This window comes from Chenopodium album, chromosome 24 (genome assembly GCF_948465745.1).
Source record: "Chenopodium album chromosome 24, dcCheAlbu1.1, whole genome shotgun sequence".
Classification (NCBI taxonomy): Eukaryota; Viridiplantae; Streptophyta; class Magnoliopsida; order Caryophyllales; family Amaranthaceae; genus Chenopodium; species Chenopodium album.
The window spans coordinates 5176511-5195218 of NC_137857.1; the positions used below are offsets into that span (position 1 = coordinate 5176511).

The 18708-nt window shown below is 33.0% G+C and overlaps 2 protein-coding genes across 2 annotated transcripts; both read right to left on the reverse strand.

Moving 5' to 3' along the window:
* Positions 1-786: 786 nt before the first annotated feature.
* On the reverse strand, positions 787-11935 carry LOC145612032 (putative anion transporter 6, chloroplastic). The gene is made up of 15 exons (XM_081667410.1): positions 11396-11935; positions 10696-10841; positions 8034-8133; positions 7798-7850; positions 6964-7038; positions 6473-6553; positions 5654-5715; positions 4773-4840; positions 3501-3616; positions 3151-3187; positions 2569-2664; positions 1727-1868; positions 1572-1624; positions 1170-1256; positions 787-1084 (listed from the first exon to the last, which is right to left on the reverse strand). Exons 1-15 carry the CDS (start codon positions 11786-11788, stop codon positions 983-985), a joined length of 1611 nt encoding a protein of 536 aa, XP_081523536.1. The 5' UTR covers positions 11789-11935; the 3' UTR covers positions 787-982.
* A 1647-nt stretch (positions 11936-13582) lies between these two features.
* Positions 13583-16999, reverse strand: LOC145611675 (heparanase-like protein 3). Its single transcript, XM_081667024.1, has 9 exons — positions 16543-16999; positions 16087-16123; positions 15582-15765; positions 15318-15466; positions 14978-15208; positions 14689-14878; positions 14467-14592; positions 14280-14379; positions 13583-14184 (listed from the first exon to the last, which is right to left on the reverse strand). Exons 1-9 carry the CDS (start codon positions 16786-16788, stop codon positions 13822-13824), a joined length of 1626 nt encoding a protein of 541 aa, XP_081523150.1. The 5' UTR covers positions 16789-16999; the 3' UTR covers positions 13583-13821.
* Positions 17000-18708: the final 1709 nt, after the last annotated feature.

The following is an 18708-nucleotide window of genomic DNA, read 5'->3' on the forward strand; positions in this document are numbered from 1 at the left end:
ACCAATTTTACCTTTTTTTTTAATCCCTCTGGGTACTAAATATTAATAAGTGTTGCACTTGTTGAATGTACACTTCTTTTTTGGCAAAAAAACTACATTTTAATATTACATCTGTGATCTCTCTCATCTCATAATCTCCACTCAAATCCATTACTGCTTTTACTACTACTATTACTACTACTACTACTACTACTATTATTATTATTATTATTATATATTATTATTATTATTATTATTATTATTTCTCGCCTCTCACATTAACTCCATGTCTTTCTTTTACAATATTTTAATACTCCAAATATTCCACTAACCTCTTATTTTATTTAAGTCAATTAAATTGTCTAAAATTATGTACCAGTTAAAGTGTAACACTTATAACACGAAAGGAGTAAATAAAAATTTAAAGTGGAAAAATAAAATTACTTGGAAAATGGAAAAAGATTGACTATTCCTTAAGAAATTCAAAGTAGCTAGTCAATTGTCAATAGAGTTTTGTGGAAAATGCAAAGAACGACATTCTTTCCTAACCTTTATAGAGAAAGGAAAAAGTTAAGACGATGTCACAATAGTTTTAGAGGGAAATTTTGTTATGAGAAATCAATACATGAACTATAACGATGTCAGGGATGAGTAATCTTGTTATAATTACAAAAAAAAAATAAAAAAAAATTACTCAATATACCCTTGAAATTTAAAGTTCTTCAGAAAAGACCATTAGTACAAAATTTACTCCCATGTTAATGGCAGTTTAAAAAACAATCAACTAGGAACACACATTCAAGGAAATGTAGTTAGTATTAATCAAAATTCTACTTCGTAATTATTAATGCTTTGGTACATTCAAACGTTCAATACATTTCTGATAATCTCCTATGTGAAAGAATTCAGATACTATTCCTTCATATAATTACAGACAGGAAATATTATGTAGGCCATTTACAATGTGAAAATAGATTAAGACATGAATTTCGCTAAATGTTGTCTACTCTAATTTGGAAAAACTTTGAGGTTTGCTGCTCGCAAATGCCAACCAAACTACAGTGCCTGTCAAGTAGAAGAAGATCGAGGGTGCGAATAGTGCAATCTGCAAAATAAAATGACATAAAAGTAAGCAAAACATAGGTCATGGCACGATAACAATTGATGAAAGGTAATGATGACGGGCATACACTCCATGAATGAGTTGAATCGAGTAGATAACCCGTGAGAGCCACACCAACAATGCCCGGTACTGCCCCAACAGTATTCGTTATACCCTATATTAACATCAGTGATTAGAAGATAAGAGAACATTTAAATGACTCAGGAAAATATTTCTTGCACAAATTAACGTCAACAAGCTAGGATCAAGAAGGAGAAAGCATCATTTGAACTATAGACTTTAACATCCTCAGAAACAGCAAGAAAACATTCATCATTGCAGTAATCCTTTCTTAATATATATCCTGTGCAAGAGTTTTTTTTTTTAAATATAGTATTCTGACTGCATTATTAAAGCCCCTTCATGCATCCTCACTAATTTGATTCAGACTAATTCATGTCTATAAAAACGGGGATGCTAACATTCATACCAGAAGCACACTTGCATATTCACGTGATATATCTTGATGCGTGCAATAGAGCCCTGCATCAAAATAGGGCCATAGCGATTAAGCATGTGTTCTCCCTAGATAAACTTGCTCAAAAATTCAAAATTTAACAACATATCAAATTTGTAACATATTACCGGACAAAGCAAAACTTGACAGGGCTAAACCACCAGTTAGTAGCCCCACAACTTCCCAAGGTGGTAACCCTAAATCTAACGAGGAAAGAGTCATGCAGAAAGCAGGGGAGAGAAAGGATATAGCTTGGCAAATCTTTCTTACCTTCATGTACAAAAACAAGTCATTAGATAAAAAGACGACAATGTGAAAGCAAAGTATACATAGGTGAGCAACAGATCGGAACCAACGTAGAGCTGGTCAAAGTTAAGGAGTTTATAAGTACAAAAGCTACATAGCATGTTTGGCTGCTTGATATGGCGGATAGCCCAAGAAAACAACTATACGAAATTGCACTCCTGTACTAACAATTAGAAGATTTAAAGCTGATTGAGAGGAATAAAAAGAGAGAGAAAGAAAAAGGGATCGAAGGATTTAAGGGTTGATAGGATCGAGAGAAGATAGTCTTTAACTCAAAGATGTGTCACGAGATTAAGGAACGGCAGAAAAAGGGACGTCTGAAGAAATATCAGGACAGAGAAAATACTGTCAATGTACCTAATATTAGCTTAAGTATGATAGCTTTCAATGTTATACAGAGAGTGAGATAGCCTTATAGGCAAGGTTGGCAAAATGAGATAAACATTGATGTTTGGGACTGGGACATCTAAAAAACTGAAAAAGTTTATAGGACGGGGGGATCAATTTTTACTTCAAATAGTAATTACATTCTAGTTGAATTCATGATTTTAGATCATGATTTTGCTCTTGTTACAATGAATGTTGAAGAGCTGATTACTGCTCATATTAGAAGTTTAGATTATAAGCAGGATGTAATCATTTAGGCCATGTAAGAACTTCTTACTGTGGTTGTCTCAACTCCACGAGAAATCAAATTATCAGCAAATTGTGCGGCAAGGTTGGTAGTAATAACTGAAGCCAATGGAGGAAGTACAGCAACCTGAATCAGAAAGTATAAAAGACATAAGCTTTTGATTTAACATTCAGTATAGGATATTCAAGGGAGACATTTCCCAATTCAGTACAGCAATGTTTAAGAACAGGACATGCATGTCTTTCAAACGTCCAATTCAAGGACATGAGGTTTAGCTAAATAAACGGTAAAAAATTATCCAACTTCAACCACCACAAGATAAAGAATAACTTTGACTGCAGAGATGTTAAACAAGACATATTTGGGTTCCCTTGTAAGAAGCACAAAACTCCTTTTTTGGCTTTTATGAATAGAGTAACGGAGTATATTATGAGTCAAATAGTTAAAATAGTTACGCTATCTTTTTCCTTTGTAATTGGTAGGACAGGTTCAGGCCAATTACATTGATGACACACCTGATCTGAATTTGGCCTTCTACTTTTGAAAACAGAAGGGGAAGGGGGAGAGGGAAAGAGAAGGGGGTTGAGTGCAGCACCCGAATTTAAAGCTTACCCCTGCAGCTTCAGTCAAATTAAGATTAAGTTCCTCACTGCAAGAAACGAAAACTAATGTCAATGCTTTTATCACATTAAACATATGGAAAACAAAGATGACCAAAGCAGACACCAACTCGTCAAATGAATTGTCCCAGTCTCCTAGGCATCCATTTACATGATTTATACTTCTCTTAAGAAATTTCAAGAGTATCATTCTGTGAGGAACGTCAGATAAACGCAGTGTTTCTCCAAACCAGTCAAAATTTCAAGACTACAAGAGAAATAGTTTAAACAGAACATATATAGCGTCCAACTATAGATAACAGTTTTGTTCCCCTTGTAATCATATTACCCCAATGTACTTACCTAAAGTAAGTAGGCAGCCAAGATAGGCAAGTATAGTGCCCCCAGCTTCCACAAAAATGAGCATAAATCATAGCCCAAATAGCTGGACTTCGGAAAAATGCTTTCCATGGAACATCCTGTAAATAAGGAGGAAATAACCAATCCTAAGAGTCCAAAGATTTAAAAGCAATCTCTTGACCTAATAAATTGAATAATGAAAAAGGAAGATCAGCAATTTGGCAACATTTTATCGTATACTCTGCCATGCACAAGACACGAGAAAATCATGCATTTTCCAGCCATACAGTAACAATATCTAGTAAAATGAAAGTTAAGAAATTAAAGAGAGCTATGTTCTGAAACCGTTGAAATCTAGTGCATTTCTGCATTTCACTCATCTTGTCAATTTCATAGAGCATAATTAATTATAGATAAGTTCGAGAAGATTTAACGGACATCTCACTTCATAAAGCCTAGACATATTGACATAATCCTCGAGGGTGTGCTATAAGTTTCAGGCTTTCAGCAAATTTTGTACACGAGACACAGCTACCTTGAGCAGATAGTGCAGTTGCACTTACAAAAATTCCACTTTAGAAGAGATCACTATACACTACTAATCTAAAGCTATCAAATAAATTTCTAGCTAATGGCAAACTCCATGTTAATCCTCCCCATAACATATGTTCAACAATAAATATGTTCCTGCACCATAGGAAGAAGATTCTTTCATGAAAATATCAATCAAGTTCTTCGAAAGATCATTTGAAATGTGGCTATCTCCTTTCCATGAAGTGGAGCATCAAAATCAAGAGTCAGCAGAACAGGCAGTAAAATCTTACTTTCTTCTTGCACTGTTTCACATTTATCTCAGTTTCTTTGGCACTACACTAGATACCAAAAGAGCTAATAAAGTGTCAAGAGGAAAAGATGTAAGCTCTGAACAGCAGGATCTGATTGCGAAAATAGAATCATGCAAAACCATGTTAATGGCTCTTGACATGTATAAACTGCTTATTTAGAACATGAAAGTCATCAAGTTTAAGGTTGAACAGAAAAGCAGTAGTCCTTCCATAAATGAAATGATTATTAAGGTGACTTGTAATCAAATGGGAATCTTTGCCCATGTGTCAGGACTCAGGAGAGGCAAAGAGAGATGGAATTTACCACGAAAAAGACCAAAGAAAAGTGTTACAGTTACTGACAACCAGAGGGAGTATTTGATGTTAATTTTAAGATTGCACAATCAAAATATTTATTACTATGTTACACAACAGAGTATGTTGTTCTTACCTTCAATGAGCTGTTTTGCTCCTCCAAGGAATCTAACCATGATTTCTTATTCGATGTAGACTCTACACCTAAAATGAAAAGAAGTACTATTAGAAAGAATAGCAATCATCAATTCAATATATAACATACGAATTTTACATATCAATTAGTTTATATCCATGCCTCCAGGGTGTTATTCAGAATCAGTGCGGCCCATAGATTTGTTACAAAGACTTGGCTACAGGTGCCAGCACAATATAAATTTAAGTATTTGACATTTCCATTTTCCAAAGACTTTGCATGATTTTTTTCAGAAAAGGTCACCAAGGCTTAATTTTAGAGTCCGGCATGGAGGCTTAGGGTGAATAAGTAACACATTAATGTAGACAAAAACATACCAATATGTATGCATGACAGATGTAAGTCAATTTCAAAACAAGGAGAAAATTCACAGGCTTCCTAAAGAATAGATGTACTAATTGACATATACTCCGTAATAAATTTCATTGTCAATCAGGATGAGCTAAAAGGATACTTCTTATACATGCGCTAGAGGCTTAGCACATATACAGTACTACACCTGGATTATTATTTTATTGGTAACATAACGTGCATGATGCACCTTTAACTTGGCACTCACAGGCCTCAGGTTATCATTGGACCACTCCACAGAGTTTCAAGCCAGTTTCAGAAAAAAGTATCCCAGCACACAAGGATATTGTCAAGACAATATACAAATATAATTATAAATGTTCGCTACTGAAGGAGGATAAAGCAGAAGATAATCAGGAAAGAATCACTTGATGTTAGTTACCATTTGTAAGAAAATGCAGTTACATTTGAAAACAAAGGTTTTGAAAACAAACAGGGTGTGAAAAAGGGAGAGAATAATCGTAGCTTACTAGGAATAGTGGAAGCAGCTGACTTAGTCTCTCCTCCTTCAATATACTGAAATCCCAAAAACCTTCAAGTAATTTTTTTGGGTATAAAAGTTATACTTCAGTCAAATTTGACATTGGCAAGTGAAATTGTACTGGTATGAAAATCCAAGCAAGAATCTTAAGAGTATGTGCAAAATAGAGCAATCAAACTACTTTCACATGGAAAAAGAAGCCCATGTTAAATATCCAGCAAGATAACAGGTAGTACATACAACTTGATTGTTTATTGTATCAAAATCATTTTAAAACCCATAACTCCATAAGTTACTGACTCCCATAAACATATCAAATAGCTGTACCAGTTAGCTCTTCACAAGCCAGATATCTACATCTTTAACCAGAAAGTAAACTACTCTTTCCTACACTCACACAAATCTTTCAAATGAAGTTGATAAGTGAGAAGTTTTTTTCCCCTCTTTACATATAGGAGAGTCAATATTAACGGTACAAGCTGAGCAATGCATGTGCAATAGAGCAAACACTTGAATGTTTCAACAATAAGAACAAAATCATGACATAAATCCCAACACAAGCAGGTCTGAACTCTGAACACATTAGATGTATGAACCTAGTAGATACTCTAGTAAGATGGTTTGACAATGGAAAAAATGATTATGCAACATGGAAAATTGGTATTCAAACACTTGAGTGATTCATAATTTTGCAGCGGATGTCACAGAATTTAATTAAAAGGAGCACAAAGTGTAGCATAAAATTACCGGAGCTAGAACTTATTTAAAAAGGAGCACACAGTGTAGCATAAAAATTACAAGAGCTCACCAAGTTACTCCTAATAGACCAAATAGGTAAAATACAGATTCCCAGCCAAAATTCTGAATAAGTGGAGGAGCCAAGAGAAGCCTGAAGAAAAATCAAACACAGAAAGTATGATTGGAAAACTATATTATAATATAGAGTCACCCAGCCAATGTTGACACAAGTTTGTTGTCTTCCTTTTGTTATATCTTTGACATTCATCACAGTACCATGCTTTCTTTGCTATGCAATAGCAGATGAAAGAAAAAAAAAAAAAAAAAAAAAAAAAAAAAAAAAAAAAAAAAAAAAAAACAGTAATCCTGCACCATTTACATTTATCAATTTATGAATCGATTATCCTGCATTTACAGGTTTTCCTTTTTGATCAATTACTCTGAGAATTAGTAAAAGGAACAATTGCACTCGTAAAGCACAATGTAAGACAGAGTCATGAATCTTAAGTCTACCTACTCCAATTACAGAAAAACAATAAGAATAAATATATAAGGCAATACCCGGCTACACTTCCTACACTTAGTCCACCGAAAACAAATGCAACAGCTCGTGATCTCTCCTCGACAGGTATGGATCTGCATAACCACCGAGGGAAAAATACCAGGAAGAAAGATATTAGCTAACATTGTTGGCTTTGTTGCCTTTTAACAGAAATTAGACCTTGAGAAAATGCATACAGAGCTAATTATACATGTAGCAGCAACAGAAAATTTCTATTAGACAATACATTGCATAGAGCATAATCCTGACAAACATCAAGCAAGCAATTTCATAAAATTCAGATAGGGAGCAGCACAATTGGACTCAAATGATGTAATGACTAATGACCTAAGTCAACTATCTAATTTTGAAAGCAAACCAAGCATATCTAGCCAACCAAACTATGAATTTAAAGATGCATAGTTATGGACAAGGAATTACAAAGAATCTGCCAAAACATTTATGATACCACTTGGATTTACTTTAAGATATCACTAGCTCTGTGAATTGAGTGTATTTCAACAAAAACTTTCACCCCTTAATTTAATTTTTTTTTTCTTAGAAGTAGTGTTGCGAGGCGCTTTGGATATGACATGTTATAGTTTAATATTGAGAAAATGACCAGCACAAAATCACATGGAAAATGAAAAACCTGCTAGCTATTGAACCACAATCAGTTGATGGCATATCACTAATTAAAAAACAAAAAAAAAAAAACCTAAAAAAAAATAAAGTAGAAACCTTTACAAGACATGATTAACTGGAAAGGTTTCATGATTTTAAATTGATGTCAAAATAACAACAGGATTATTTAATTCATACCATATTAAGCTACTTTCTTACAATAAATATACCTGGCAATCAGATCTGTGGCAGCCGATGGAGAAACACCTTCACCTATTCCAACCTGAATTACAATGCAATTACATGCTCAATAATTAACCACTTAATATTGAGTATAATACAAGTTGAACTCAATTGAAAATCAATGAGGTAGCTCAAAGATTATTAAAAATACAAATGAAAATTTTAAGAGTGACATTATGTATCCAGCTAGAACGGGAATGAGGAAATCAAGTAATTACCATACCAATATTCTAGACAAAACTAGTCCTGGCATGTATCCAGCTAGAACAGGAATGAATGCTGTAGCCAATGACCAAGTCAAAACTCCAAATGCAAGAACTTGCCTGTATTTAGAAGTACATACATCATACATGAGAACAAAATGCCACATGGATCTCGATATTAGAGACCCCACATGTGTAGAAAGTGTGTAAAGAATCACAAGAATGAGGGAACAATAAATAGGAAACAATCACTGGATCAGTCAAATGTAAATTAAAAAAATGCTGTAACTCAGGTTTCATGGATACATTATGTAGAGGATGCAATAAACTGATAGGATTCATGCATCAACTAAGACAGACAGCTTTTAGTTCTCTTATACCCCCCTCCCCTTCAAATTCTATATATTTCTACACTGTCAGGTCCGTTAGATGGGTATATAAGTATGTCTTCAGAAAACAACAAGAAGATATTGTGTTATAGACTAAGTATTGGTGCTGTAAATATTGTAATAAATTGTAAGATTAATAAGAAAGCTTGAGTTTTTTTTATTGAAACTAGCAAAAGGTTAGAAAGATATATATATCTTTAGGCTATAACTCTGAATGGTAGGTTGAGGCTACTAATCTCACATTCAAAATATTACTTAATTTTCTGCCTAACTTCCTACTGCTACCCTACTTCTCTTATATACTCAAGCACTACCCTTACAATAATGTATTTTGGCCCCATTATGTTGGAGTATCTCAGGTCTGCTATTTCATGTTGCCTCCTCTCCTAGTGGAATGTTAATTGCAATTGTCTACTAGTGCATAGCTGTCCCCTCTTTTTTCTGAGTCTGCAAATTGTCTCTCATTGTTGGTTCATCACATACTGAACACATACAAGATAGCAAACGCAGAGTAGTGAGTACTTTACTAATACATAAACCAATGACCTTGTTACCTATAAGCTTTTCATGCTCAAACTTCACAACCATTATGCATTACTTCCTCTGTTCTTTTTTACTTGACCTGTTTCTTTTATCACGCTTGCCAATGCAAAACTTTCGCGATCAATAACTTTAATTCTCCATAAGTTAAAATTACAAAAGTTATATATCATGATAGTACTTATTGAGACAAATTCAATAAGATCTCACATGAATATGTTTTTCGTTACATACTATTCACAAAAGACGGTCAAAGGAGAGGTGGTGAATAGTGTAAAAGTCAAAGCGGGTCAAGTAAAAAAGAACGGAGGAAGTATATAATTGTTCAAGCACAACAATAAATCTGAAGGCGTGTCCAATTTATATTTATTAGTGATGCAGAGATTCTGTTATATCTCAATTCAAATAGGGTAAGGAAAGTTCTCATTTGCACAATGGTAGTTGATCCTTTACTTTAAGAAATGCCAGCTAGTTTATTGGTTACAATTACAAAGAGGTACTGGCCTACTGCAAGCAGTCATATACTCTCATATATTCATTTTTCCCAATGGCAAAATTGACATTGATAACCAAAATCTATTTTAAAATTCACGGACAAGGTCGTAGTAAGTTAACCAAATATTAGATGCATAAGATAATAGTGTGGATAAAAACAATAAAACCACAATTACACAGCAAGCTGCTCAATTGTTTGATAGTAGCAACAGTCACACAATGACTCATTAATCTTCACAACTTGATGCGTGAAAGACAAAAATGCTTACAAGATCTTCATTTTTATAGGGGATAATGAATGTTATTGGATACACAACCTATACCCTTTTCCAACATTTAGCAAGAAAAAGATACCATAAAAATCATCTGTGAGAGCAGATACCACTATCTTATGCTAAGTTCCTCGAAAGCATAATGGTGTCTAATCATCAAGTAGTAAATATCTCTAGTACAATCAAAGTTTAGATCTAAACAGGTAGTTGCCTAGTTGGTGCAATAGAAACAATCAAATAGGCTCAAAATCTCTAATGTTCATTTTGAATAAGCGTACAAACTAATGGGAATGTTTACATAAAGGACTATACTCAACTTAAGGAGACTTACCCAGAGAATCATGGCGACACAAGTAGCATGTTTTAACCCTGGAAAGAGGGTGAAATAACCAGTAATTAAAAAGAATCGACGAAAAAAGATAGTCGTCTACATGGATGCATAATCTTTGACAATTGAGAGAAAATTTTATACTATTAATTTATCATGCAATATGTACTTTTGTTTTTTGGGTTACACTACCACCAGATCAACCAAATCCCCCTCAGCATATGAAAATCCATCATGTAACTAGGGCTTGTTGTGTACATGTCCAACCTATAACTCTTATGAGCTACTTTGTATTTAAAATGTAGGAAACATCTTTTTTTTCAGAGTTCAAAGTGCATAAGGAATTAACCAGTAAAGCAAGAAGGCTCTCCCTTTGTTGTGCAAGAATAAAGTGAAACATAAATCTCAAGCGGACTAATAACCAAAGTACGCTGGAGTAATAAAAGATCAAATCTTCATATAAAAAGACTCTGATCTTCCCAGACTACCATAGATTAAAGAATTAGCAAATCAGCTTTGTTGTACATGTGACTAAGGTTGCCAATTATCTGACCAATGAAAGCCAAAAATAATGCCACTATTTGTTATGCAAAGATCACATATTAATTGGCATTTTCAGCCTTCCATTTTCCATACTCCATAGTAACCTATTACCAACCTGCCTCCATATATTTTTGCAAGCCATCCGCCTGGCAACTGACTTAGTGCGTAACCCCAAAAGAAAGATGATTGTACCAATCCAGCCACTGATGAATTCCACCCAAACTGGTGTGACATTGGAATTATAGCCACACTCAAGTTCACCTATTGAGATCAGATTAATTCTAAATGTAAGTATTCAGTCTGGTACAAAAATCAGATGCACATAAGACATAAAACATTAAATGCCTTAAAAACCAATTTCCCGATACTTGATACAACACACAATTCACTAAACCAGTATTATCAATTATACACAAACCCTTCCATCAAATGATTATTAACCACCATAACAACAAATTTTTCTGTATAAACTACTTAGTACTTACTGCCACAGTGCCACTGATATCAGCAGGAACAATCTATGAATGAAGATGAGATTTTGGTTGATATGTTCTTTAACTTTGAATTGTATGTTCTTTAGGGAGCACATCATACAACCGAAGGTTTAATTGCTACCAAAAACTAAATGAAATGCAATGACAAACAACATTATGGCAAACCCAAACCTCAAATTTCCAACAAAACCCACTTGCTACTAAGATTAATAACCTTAACATACTCAAAACAACCCAATAAGCCCAAATAACTTGAATTGCATGACAACAACAAAAACAAAATCAATCAATCAATAAAAAATTACCCAAAAATTTTAGTACCTTATCCATATTACAAATGACAAAAGCTAAGGAAGTGGTGCCAATGAGCTTATATCTTTGAGGCAATTTCTTCCAAGGTGGCCAATTCCATTCAAAACCCTCCTCCTTCTCACTGCTATTGTGCTCAATTTCATCAACCAATGGTAGTGATTGATCAACATCATCCTCTATTCTTAATCTAGTGATAGTACTGCATACCCTTTTGCCCAAACAATCAATTTCTCTATTCTTAAAACTAGGAAACAATCTCAATTTCAAATGGGTTTTTGTGGGAAATTGGTGTAAGAAATTCTGAGGGTGTTGAACAAGAATTGGTATTTGGTAATTTTTGTTTCTTGGTTTTTGAGTAGTAAAGTTGCAAGCTTTATGAAGCTTAATGGTGAAATTCGCCATTGTTACAAGCTTTAAAGCTTTGATTTAGCTCCAAAACCAAATTCATATGACAGCGAAGTTCAAAAATGGTCTCAAAACTCTAAAGTTTGAGTAAAAAACTCGTTTATTTGCTCGAAGAGAGAAAAATCAGAGGATGCTAGATTACCACGCAAAATTTCATACAAGGTTGTGATATTTTAGGGACCCACGCCCATGGAAGAAGTGACAAATAAAAGTGTTCTCAACTTGTTCAACCCCAAAAAAATTCGACAAAGGATTAAAATGAGGAAACCAATCTATTAAAATTCCTAAAGTTGTTTTCAAAAAAAAAAAAAAAAAAAAAAACCTAAAATTAATTTTACCATTTTTTTCTTTATTTATTTATTTTAAATAAGGGTATGTTTTCATTGACCGAACTCTGCTGAACTGTACTACACTAAACAGAACTGAACTGAGCTGAATTGAACTAAACTGAACTGCATATTTTCTAAGAGAAGAAAATTAGGAGCTGAATTGAACTGAATAAATTGAATTTCAACGTATGACTACTCTTTAAAAAATAATAATAATTATTGTACCATCCCAAAAAATTTTGTATTTGGGTTAGGACTCCCTATTTCATTCGAAGTAAAAATTATCATGTGTCACAGATATTTTTTTTATTATTTTTTTTTTTGTAGGGAAATCATGTGTCACAGATAACAATATGCATGCTTATTTAAACCAATTTCATTTGTGTATTTTCAGTGTCAAATTTTTTCGTCGTGATAAACCAGAATCTAAAAGGTACGGAGTTTGTTTTAGCTAACGATGTTTTTATTGTTAAGTTCCCATGTTTACGTTTTAATCACAAACGATTAACTTTTATGCTCATTAATGCGTGCATACCTTTGACCATTAATTACATTACGTGTTGAAAAAAAATTATTGATCGTTATTTGATGATTGAGAGGTATACAAAAGACATGGATTATAATGAAATTACTCGTGAAAGGGCTCAAGTGGCGCTTGACTATTATAATTCAAATCACAAGGTTATATTTTCTTTATCTTTTCTCAGTTATTTTTGCATATTTTTATTTTCTTAGCTAATAATGTGGTGATATATATTATTTTTATTTCAAATGTATTTAGGATGATGCTGATTATGAGTATGTAAAGATGGTTTCCCAAAGTCCATATAAGATTATAAGGCTATGGCACAGCACTTTGCTTTTGGTTTTCATATGAACTTCTTTGCTCGTAAAAAAGACGGTGATTCTTCTCCAGTGCTGTTTTATGCCGATCTGTTATCTTCTCCTTCATATGAAGAAGATGAGATTGAGTGTTGTATCCTGAATCCAAGTCCAATTTCTTTTGGTAAGTTTCTAAGGGTATATCCTCGGAACTTATTAAACCTTATTAAAACTTAGTTCAGTTTAATCTAAACTTGGCTAACCCTTTCTCTTTGTTATTAGATTGTAACATGTCTTAAGGACTAAAATGGCTTGCTAATCTTGTGCATTTTTCTTCAGATGAATTTCGTCCCAATGGTGTTGGTATTGGTTCATCGGTTTATCATCCTCCATACGTAATAAGATGTGGGTATTGCGAGGATATGGATAAGGTGATGGCTAAGTATGAACTTGAGAGCGATGATAGTGATGATGGTATTGACATGTTCTGATCTAGGAGTATCATTTACATCCTGTGTCACCTGGCTGTATCTAAGTTTACTGATTAATTATGCAAGTGTTGTTCTTTGTGATGCCCAAAAGTTGACTGCTTTCTTTTCAAGAGATAATCGATTTTTGCATTAGTTGAAAATGCTTCAAAAGGGCATAACATAGGTATAGTTTTTGATATAAATTTGATGCTATGATTTTTGTTATCAAAATCTAAGCACAATCAATAGACCATAGGTCAAAGTTTTATGACCTATGCAAGAACAGAAGCAGATGAAATCCATTTCGATTTCACCACTAAGACTATCCTAGCTAATACCTTAAAAACTTATTTATGAATTAATGATAAACCAATTATTACAAGATGAACACCATTCTGGTTCCACCTTTTTATTTGCAAGCAGGAAGAATGATGTAAGGCATGTGAACGAATACAATCGAGAAAGGTCCTACAACTATCGGCTCTGATGAGTTAACATGTAAAGGAGTTAAGGAAGGTATGTCTCCTGATGAACTCACACCCAAAACCTCTCCATTAAGAAGCATTGTTTGGCTCTGCAAGTCGCCATCTTTTGCAGTCAAATGATACTCGGCTCTTACTCTTTCTGTTGCTTCTTTCTGATGCCACTTAATCGCTCTATTCTTGTGGATATGTGGGTGCTTGTTTAGAAGACTCCAAGTTCCATTGAAGCCTACATTCGCTTCAACAGTTGTATTTCCATCTAGGTTGATAAACAGCAGCATTACCCCTTGCTGCAGATGAGAGAAAAACATCACTTAATGATCCATTTGTAAGGCAAATGCTGTTGATTTTTCATGAATTGACTTTTGTAAGAGTTTTAACTTACAGATAATTTTGAACAATGAGCATATGTTCGGATTTTCTTTGTCCCGGAAAAACTTGTTGATAGCACATTTCTTCCCATCAGTCTATGCCACAGAAGGGCACTGCAGAAAGAAAATTAACCAATCATCAAATCAGAGTTTTTACCTAATATTGCAACTATGTAATGTTCTGTTTTCAAACACACAAACCTGTAATAGTCGGGATTAGGAACAAAGGTAGTGGTGTTGAGCAAGCCATAGTTTCCTCCAATCAAAGTTTGTCTACAATATGTTTTCGTATCAAAAGTTGATGACATTCCAAGCTGATCTAAATACCTGTTTTTAAACATCAAATTATCAGGTTTTTCTGTCAAACATAGGAAAATCTCACAAACAAAGAACTGGTGTATGCAGTATTAAACGATTACATACCAGAAACTGAACACGAATGCATTAGTAACATGGTTATGACCGCTGTTATAAGCACCTCCTGCTTCCCCGACCCATGAAACTGCAGAAGTCCCAGAACTCCTGAGAATGTTCTGTAGTCTTCTAAATGTATCAGCCTCTCCATCAAGATATGATGGATTGAGGATCTTATCAATAAGGTGTGTATCAACTCCTATAATAAAATTCAAAAAGCAATGAATTCAGTTTCTGTCCTATGATCTTAAGAAACGATTGATTAAACATAGTGATGCTATGTAATATACTAATATACCTGGCCCTAGGTTGTAAATATGGTGTGTCATAACATCAAGGTCGTTATGTGTTTTATTTATGAATTCCGTAAACCAGTTTTGATCAAAGAAACCTCCAGGTGCTATGACCAAAGGCTTAGATTTGTTAGCCTTGTAAACTTCTTCCAGCATATTTTTCAGAGAAATCAGATCAGATGCATACTGAGCTGCTGAAACTCGTGTTCCAACACCGCTTCCACTAAGCTCATTTCCTGCCAGACAGAAGGATATTTAAACTCAAAGAACACAGTACACAAACTCACTAACTTCCACTATTATAACATTTAAAATATATACAGCAAGTTGAAATATGTAGATCACCTAGCTCCCAGCCATGAATATCATAGCCCTTTTCGACTGTATAATGAACAAGAGATTTGGCATTTGAAGGATCCCAAGCACCAGTAGCTGAGCCATCAGACTGAATAGTTCTTCCAGCAAGAGCATTAAGTCCAAAAACAATCAATGCCCTGAAAACGAACGAAGAAAGTTCAATTATGTGTAATAACAAATGCATAACTAACAATCAAAAATCATGGTACATTTACAGGTGATGAGATCAAGCAGGATTCTTTTTTTCTTTACCCTGCTTTTTCGAAGAAGGCGTTTAGTTCATCCCATCGCTTCATTGGTAAGCATCCAGGAGTAAAACCAAACATTTCTGTGCTTCTATTGCTAAACTGATTACATGGTAATTTAGAATCTTTGCTTTCATAAATCACTTTATCTTGCAAAGTACCACCAAGCCTAATCTTCAAAGGCGAAAAGGCTGCATTATTAACATGTTTCAAGTAAGGAATTTCATAAATACAACTTTACATGTAAAAACACCTATGCTACTCGACCAATTACTTTGCCTTAAGTACCCATGCTAAACACTGGATAATCCAATACAAATCATATGGATACTTGACAGTTGACACCATTTTGAGCCAACAAAACATGCTTATAAAATGCATAAAATAGCCGAGTCAAACACTTAAACGGACACACACTCATGTCCCACCCTTATAGTCAAATTCTGATTAACACAGTAATTGCAATTGTCGAAACTACTCAACAGAAGTTAAGATAGGAGCATATAACACACCTTGTATTGCTTTTAAAAATATTTGATTGCTGAGATCCTGCACATAAAATTCATAAACCAACATAAATTTCAAGAATGTGCATAATAAATGTTAAAACAGATCAAAAATAAAGTATTCTAGCCAAAAAAAACTAAGGGTTTTTTTTTTAAAAAAAAAAAAAAAAAAAAAAAAAAAAAAAAAAAAAACACCTGAAAACAGAATTTACAAGCAAAATTTCTAGATAAATATACTAAGAACTCTCACAATTTTTAATTTTTAATTACTTCCAGTTTTGCCTTGAGCATGGTACAACCAAGGCTATTTTTCCGCCCATATACTAACAGATTATATAATAAAAATCCTGCTGAATCACAATGTAATACAACTAAAACAGAATTTTCAGCAAAATCACAGCAATAAAAGAAGCTAAAAGTTCATATTTTTGATGTTTAACAAGAGTTGCAAATAAAATATACCAGATTAAGGAGAGAAGCATGATCCCAAGCACAAGTACCATAATCACATTTCTCAGGAGGCCACCAATCTAAAGTAGCACAAATAAAATCTTCATCAATTCTACCAATGGCATTTCTTCCATCAATAAAAACTGTTCCTTTTTCACTCTTTCTTCCTAAAACTGAGCTTGAACTCACTAAAACTAAGTTTAAGCTCAGAAAATACACCAAAATACACATACCCATTACATAAATCTGAGTACCCATTTCAGATTTTTATTTTCCCACCAAAAATATCCCAGATTTATGTGTTTTCACCTATTAACAAGCATTATTTAAGCAGCTTTTTTTTTTTTTTTGTTTCTTTTTATTTTTTGGAGTGAAATGGGGAAGAAAGTAAGGAGTGTGGGAAACAGGTGGGAGCTGAATTTTAAAGAGGGAGAGAGAGAGAGAGAGAGAAAGGGGGAAGAAGAGGATTAAAGAGGTGGGAATTTGGAGGTATTCAAGTTATGTCTATTCTCTTTATTTTTATAAGTTTTTACTTTCAAGTAAAAATAAGTTTTTGATTAACAATCAAGTTTAATCCTTTTTAATATTTTTAAAATTACAAATAGAGGATAAATCTAATGGGATTTGATATAACTATGTTTTGATCGAGTATATATTTTCAAAAGGACGTATATCTATAGAAATTACTAACTACAATTATATCAGATTTTGCATGTCTTTTGGTTATTATGGCATGAAATTTCATGATATCTCATTATCTTGATTATTATAGTACAGAGTACCCTTCTATAAATATTGGGCGTCTGATATCAATATATCATTAATGTATATCTTAATATTTCCGATTTATATATTTTAGTGATTATGTGAGACTTTGATACTAGGCAATAATAATTGTATCAAGTCATTAATAGCTTTCTAACACGTTCTTTTATCAACAATATTATTTAATTTATTAATTTCTTTTTAATTAATACATATACTCCGTACTTATTTATTTTTTAAAAAAATACCTAATTGAACATACATTTCTTTAGGTGCAATGCGTGAATTTTTTCAAAATAATATCTTCAATTTCTATTAAGAAATTTATTTTAATACTTTTTAAGGTCAAAACATGTCATATAAGAAGAAATAAACAAAGAAATTATATAATAGGCAATAAAAATTAGTCAATTTCTTTAAAGTCAATTCAACAACAACAACAATAATAGTACAAGAAGAAATTTTAAAGCTTTATACTCATATAGTCATATGGATGTTATTGGCTATATGAACCAATAATCTAGCTAATCCATTGCTCTTGCAAATTGCAATAATGCTCACTTTTCTTGTCATTTTTAATTCTTTCCATCAAAATTATTTTGGGTCTTCCTCAGTGCCTTTTATTTTCATTCTCTCAATCATCCACCTTCTATATTGATGCATACACAAGTTGAACTGTTGAAGTCTCACGTTTTCAACCCAATGTACTCATATCTTTTCATTACCAAATTTTATTTTAAGATAGTGAAATTCAATCATCACTTATTAATTTACCAAAAGTTTAAACTTCTATACAATAAAATTCAAGTACAGATTGCAATCCGTAAAATAAAACTACATACTCAAATTTGCATGATCGTATACCTATTTGTAACATTGAACTTTTTACCTATTTTAACACACTTCTTTAAAAAAATAAATAAATAAATAATAAAAAATAAATAAATTATTATATGATCATATACTTACAGATGTTACAATAACAAATATTTACTTTGTATGTTCATTTGCTACTTTAATTTGTTAACTTCAACTCAATATAAACTTATAAACATCATTTTTATACGGAGTATTATTGGAATAAGTTGTAGCATTATAGTTGTGTTTGGTAATTGTAAAATTTTAAATAGTACAAAGTATTAAGAATTAAGAAAGTAATTCGTACAAAGTAATTTTTAATAAGTTTATGCTAGACTGCTGTGTTACTCCATGTTACTTGTATAAAGCAAGTTAGTTGAAAGTGGGCCTTTTGCATCTCTGGTTCCTTAAGAAAGTAGTAAATCAACTGTTTCCTTTATGCAACTCTGCTAATTCACAAAGGACCACAACTCTTCTTGGGCACGCACATATTTTGTTGTTTTACACTAGAACTAGTTTTGGCGGGAAGATCATGGTGGGACACCAATTTAATTT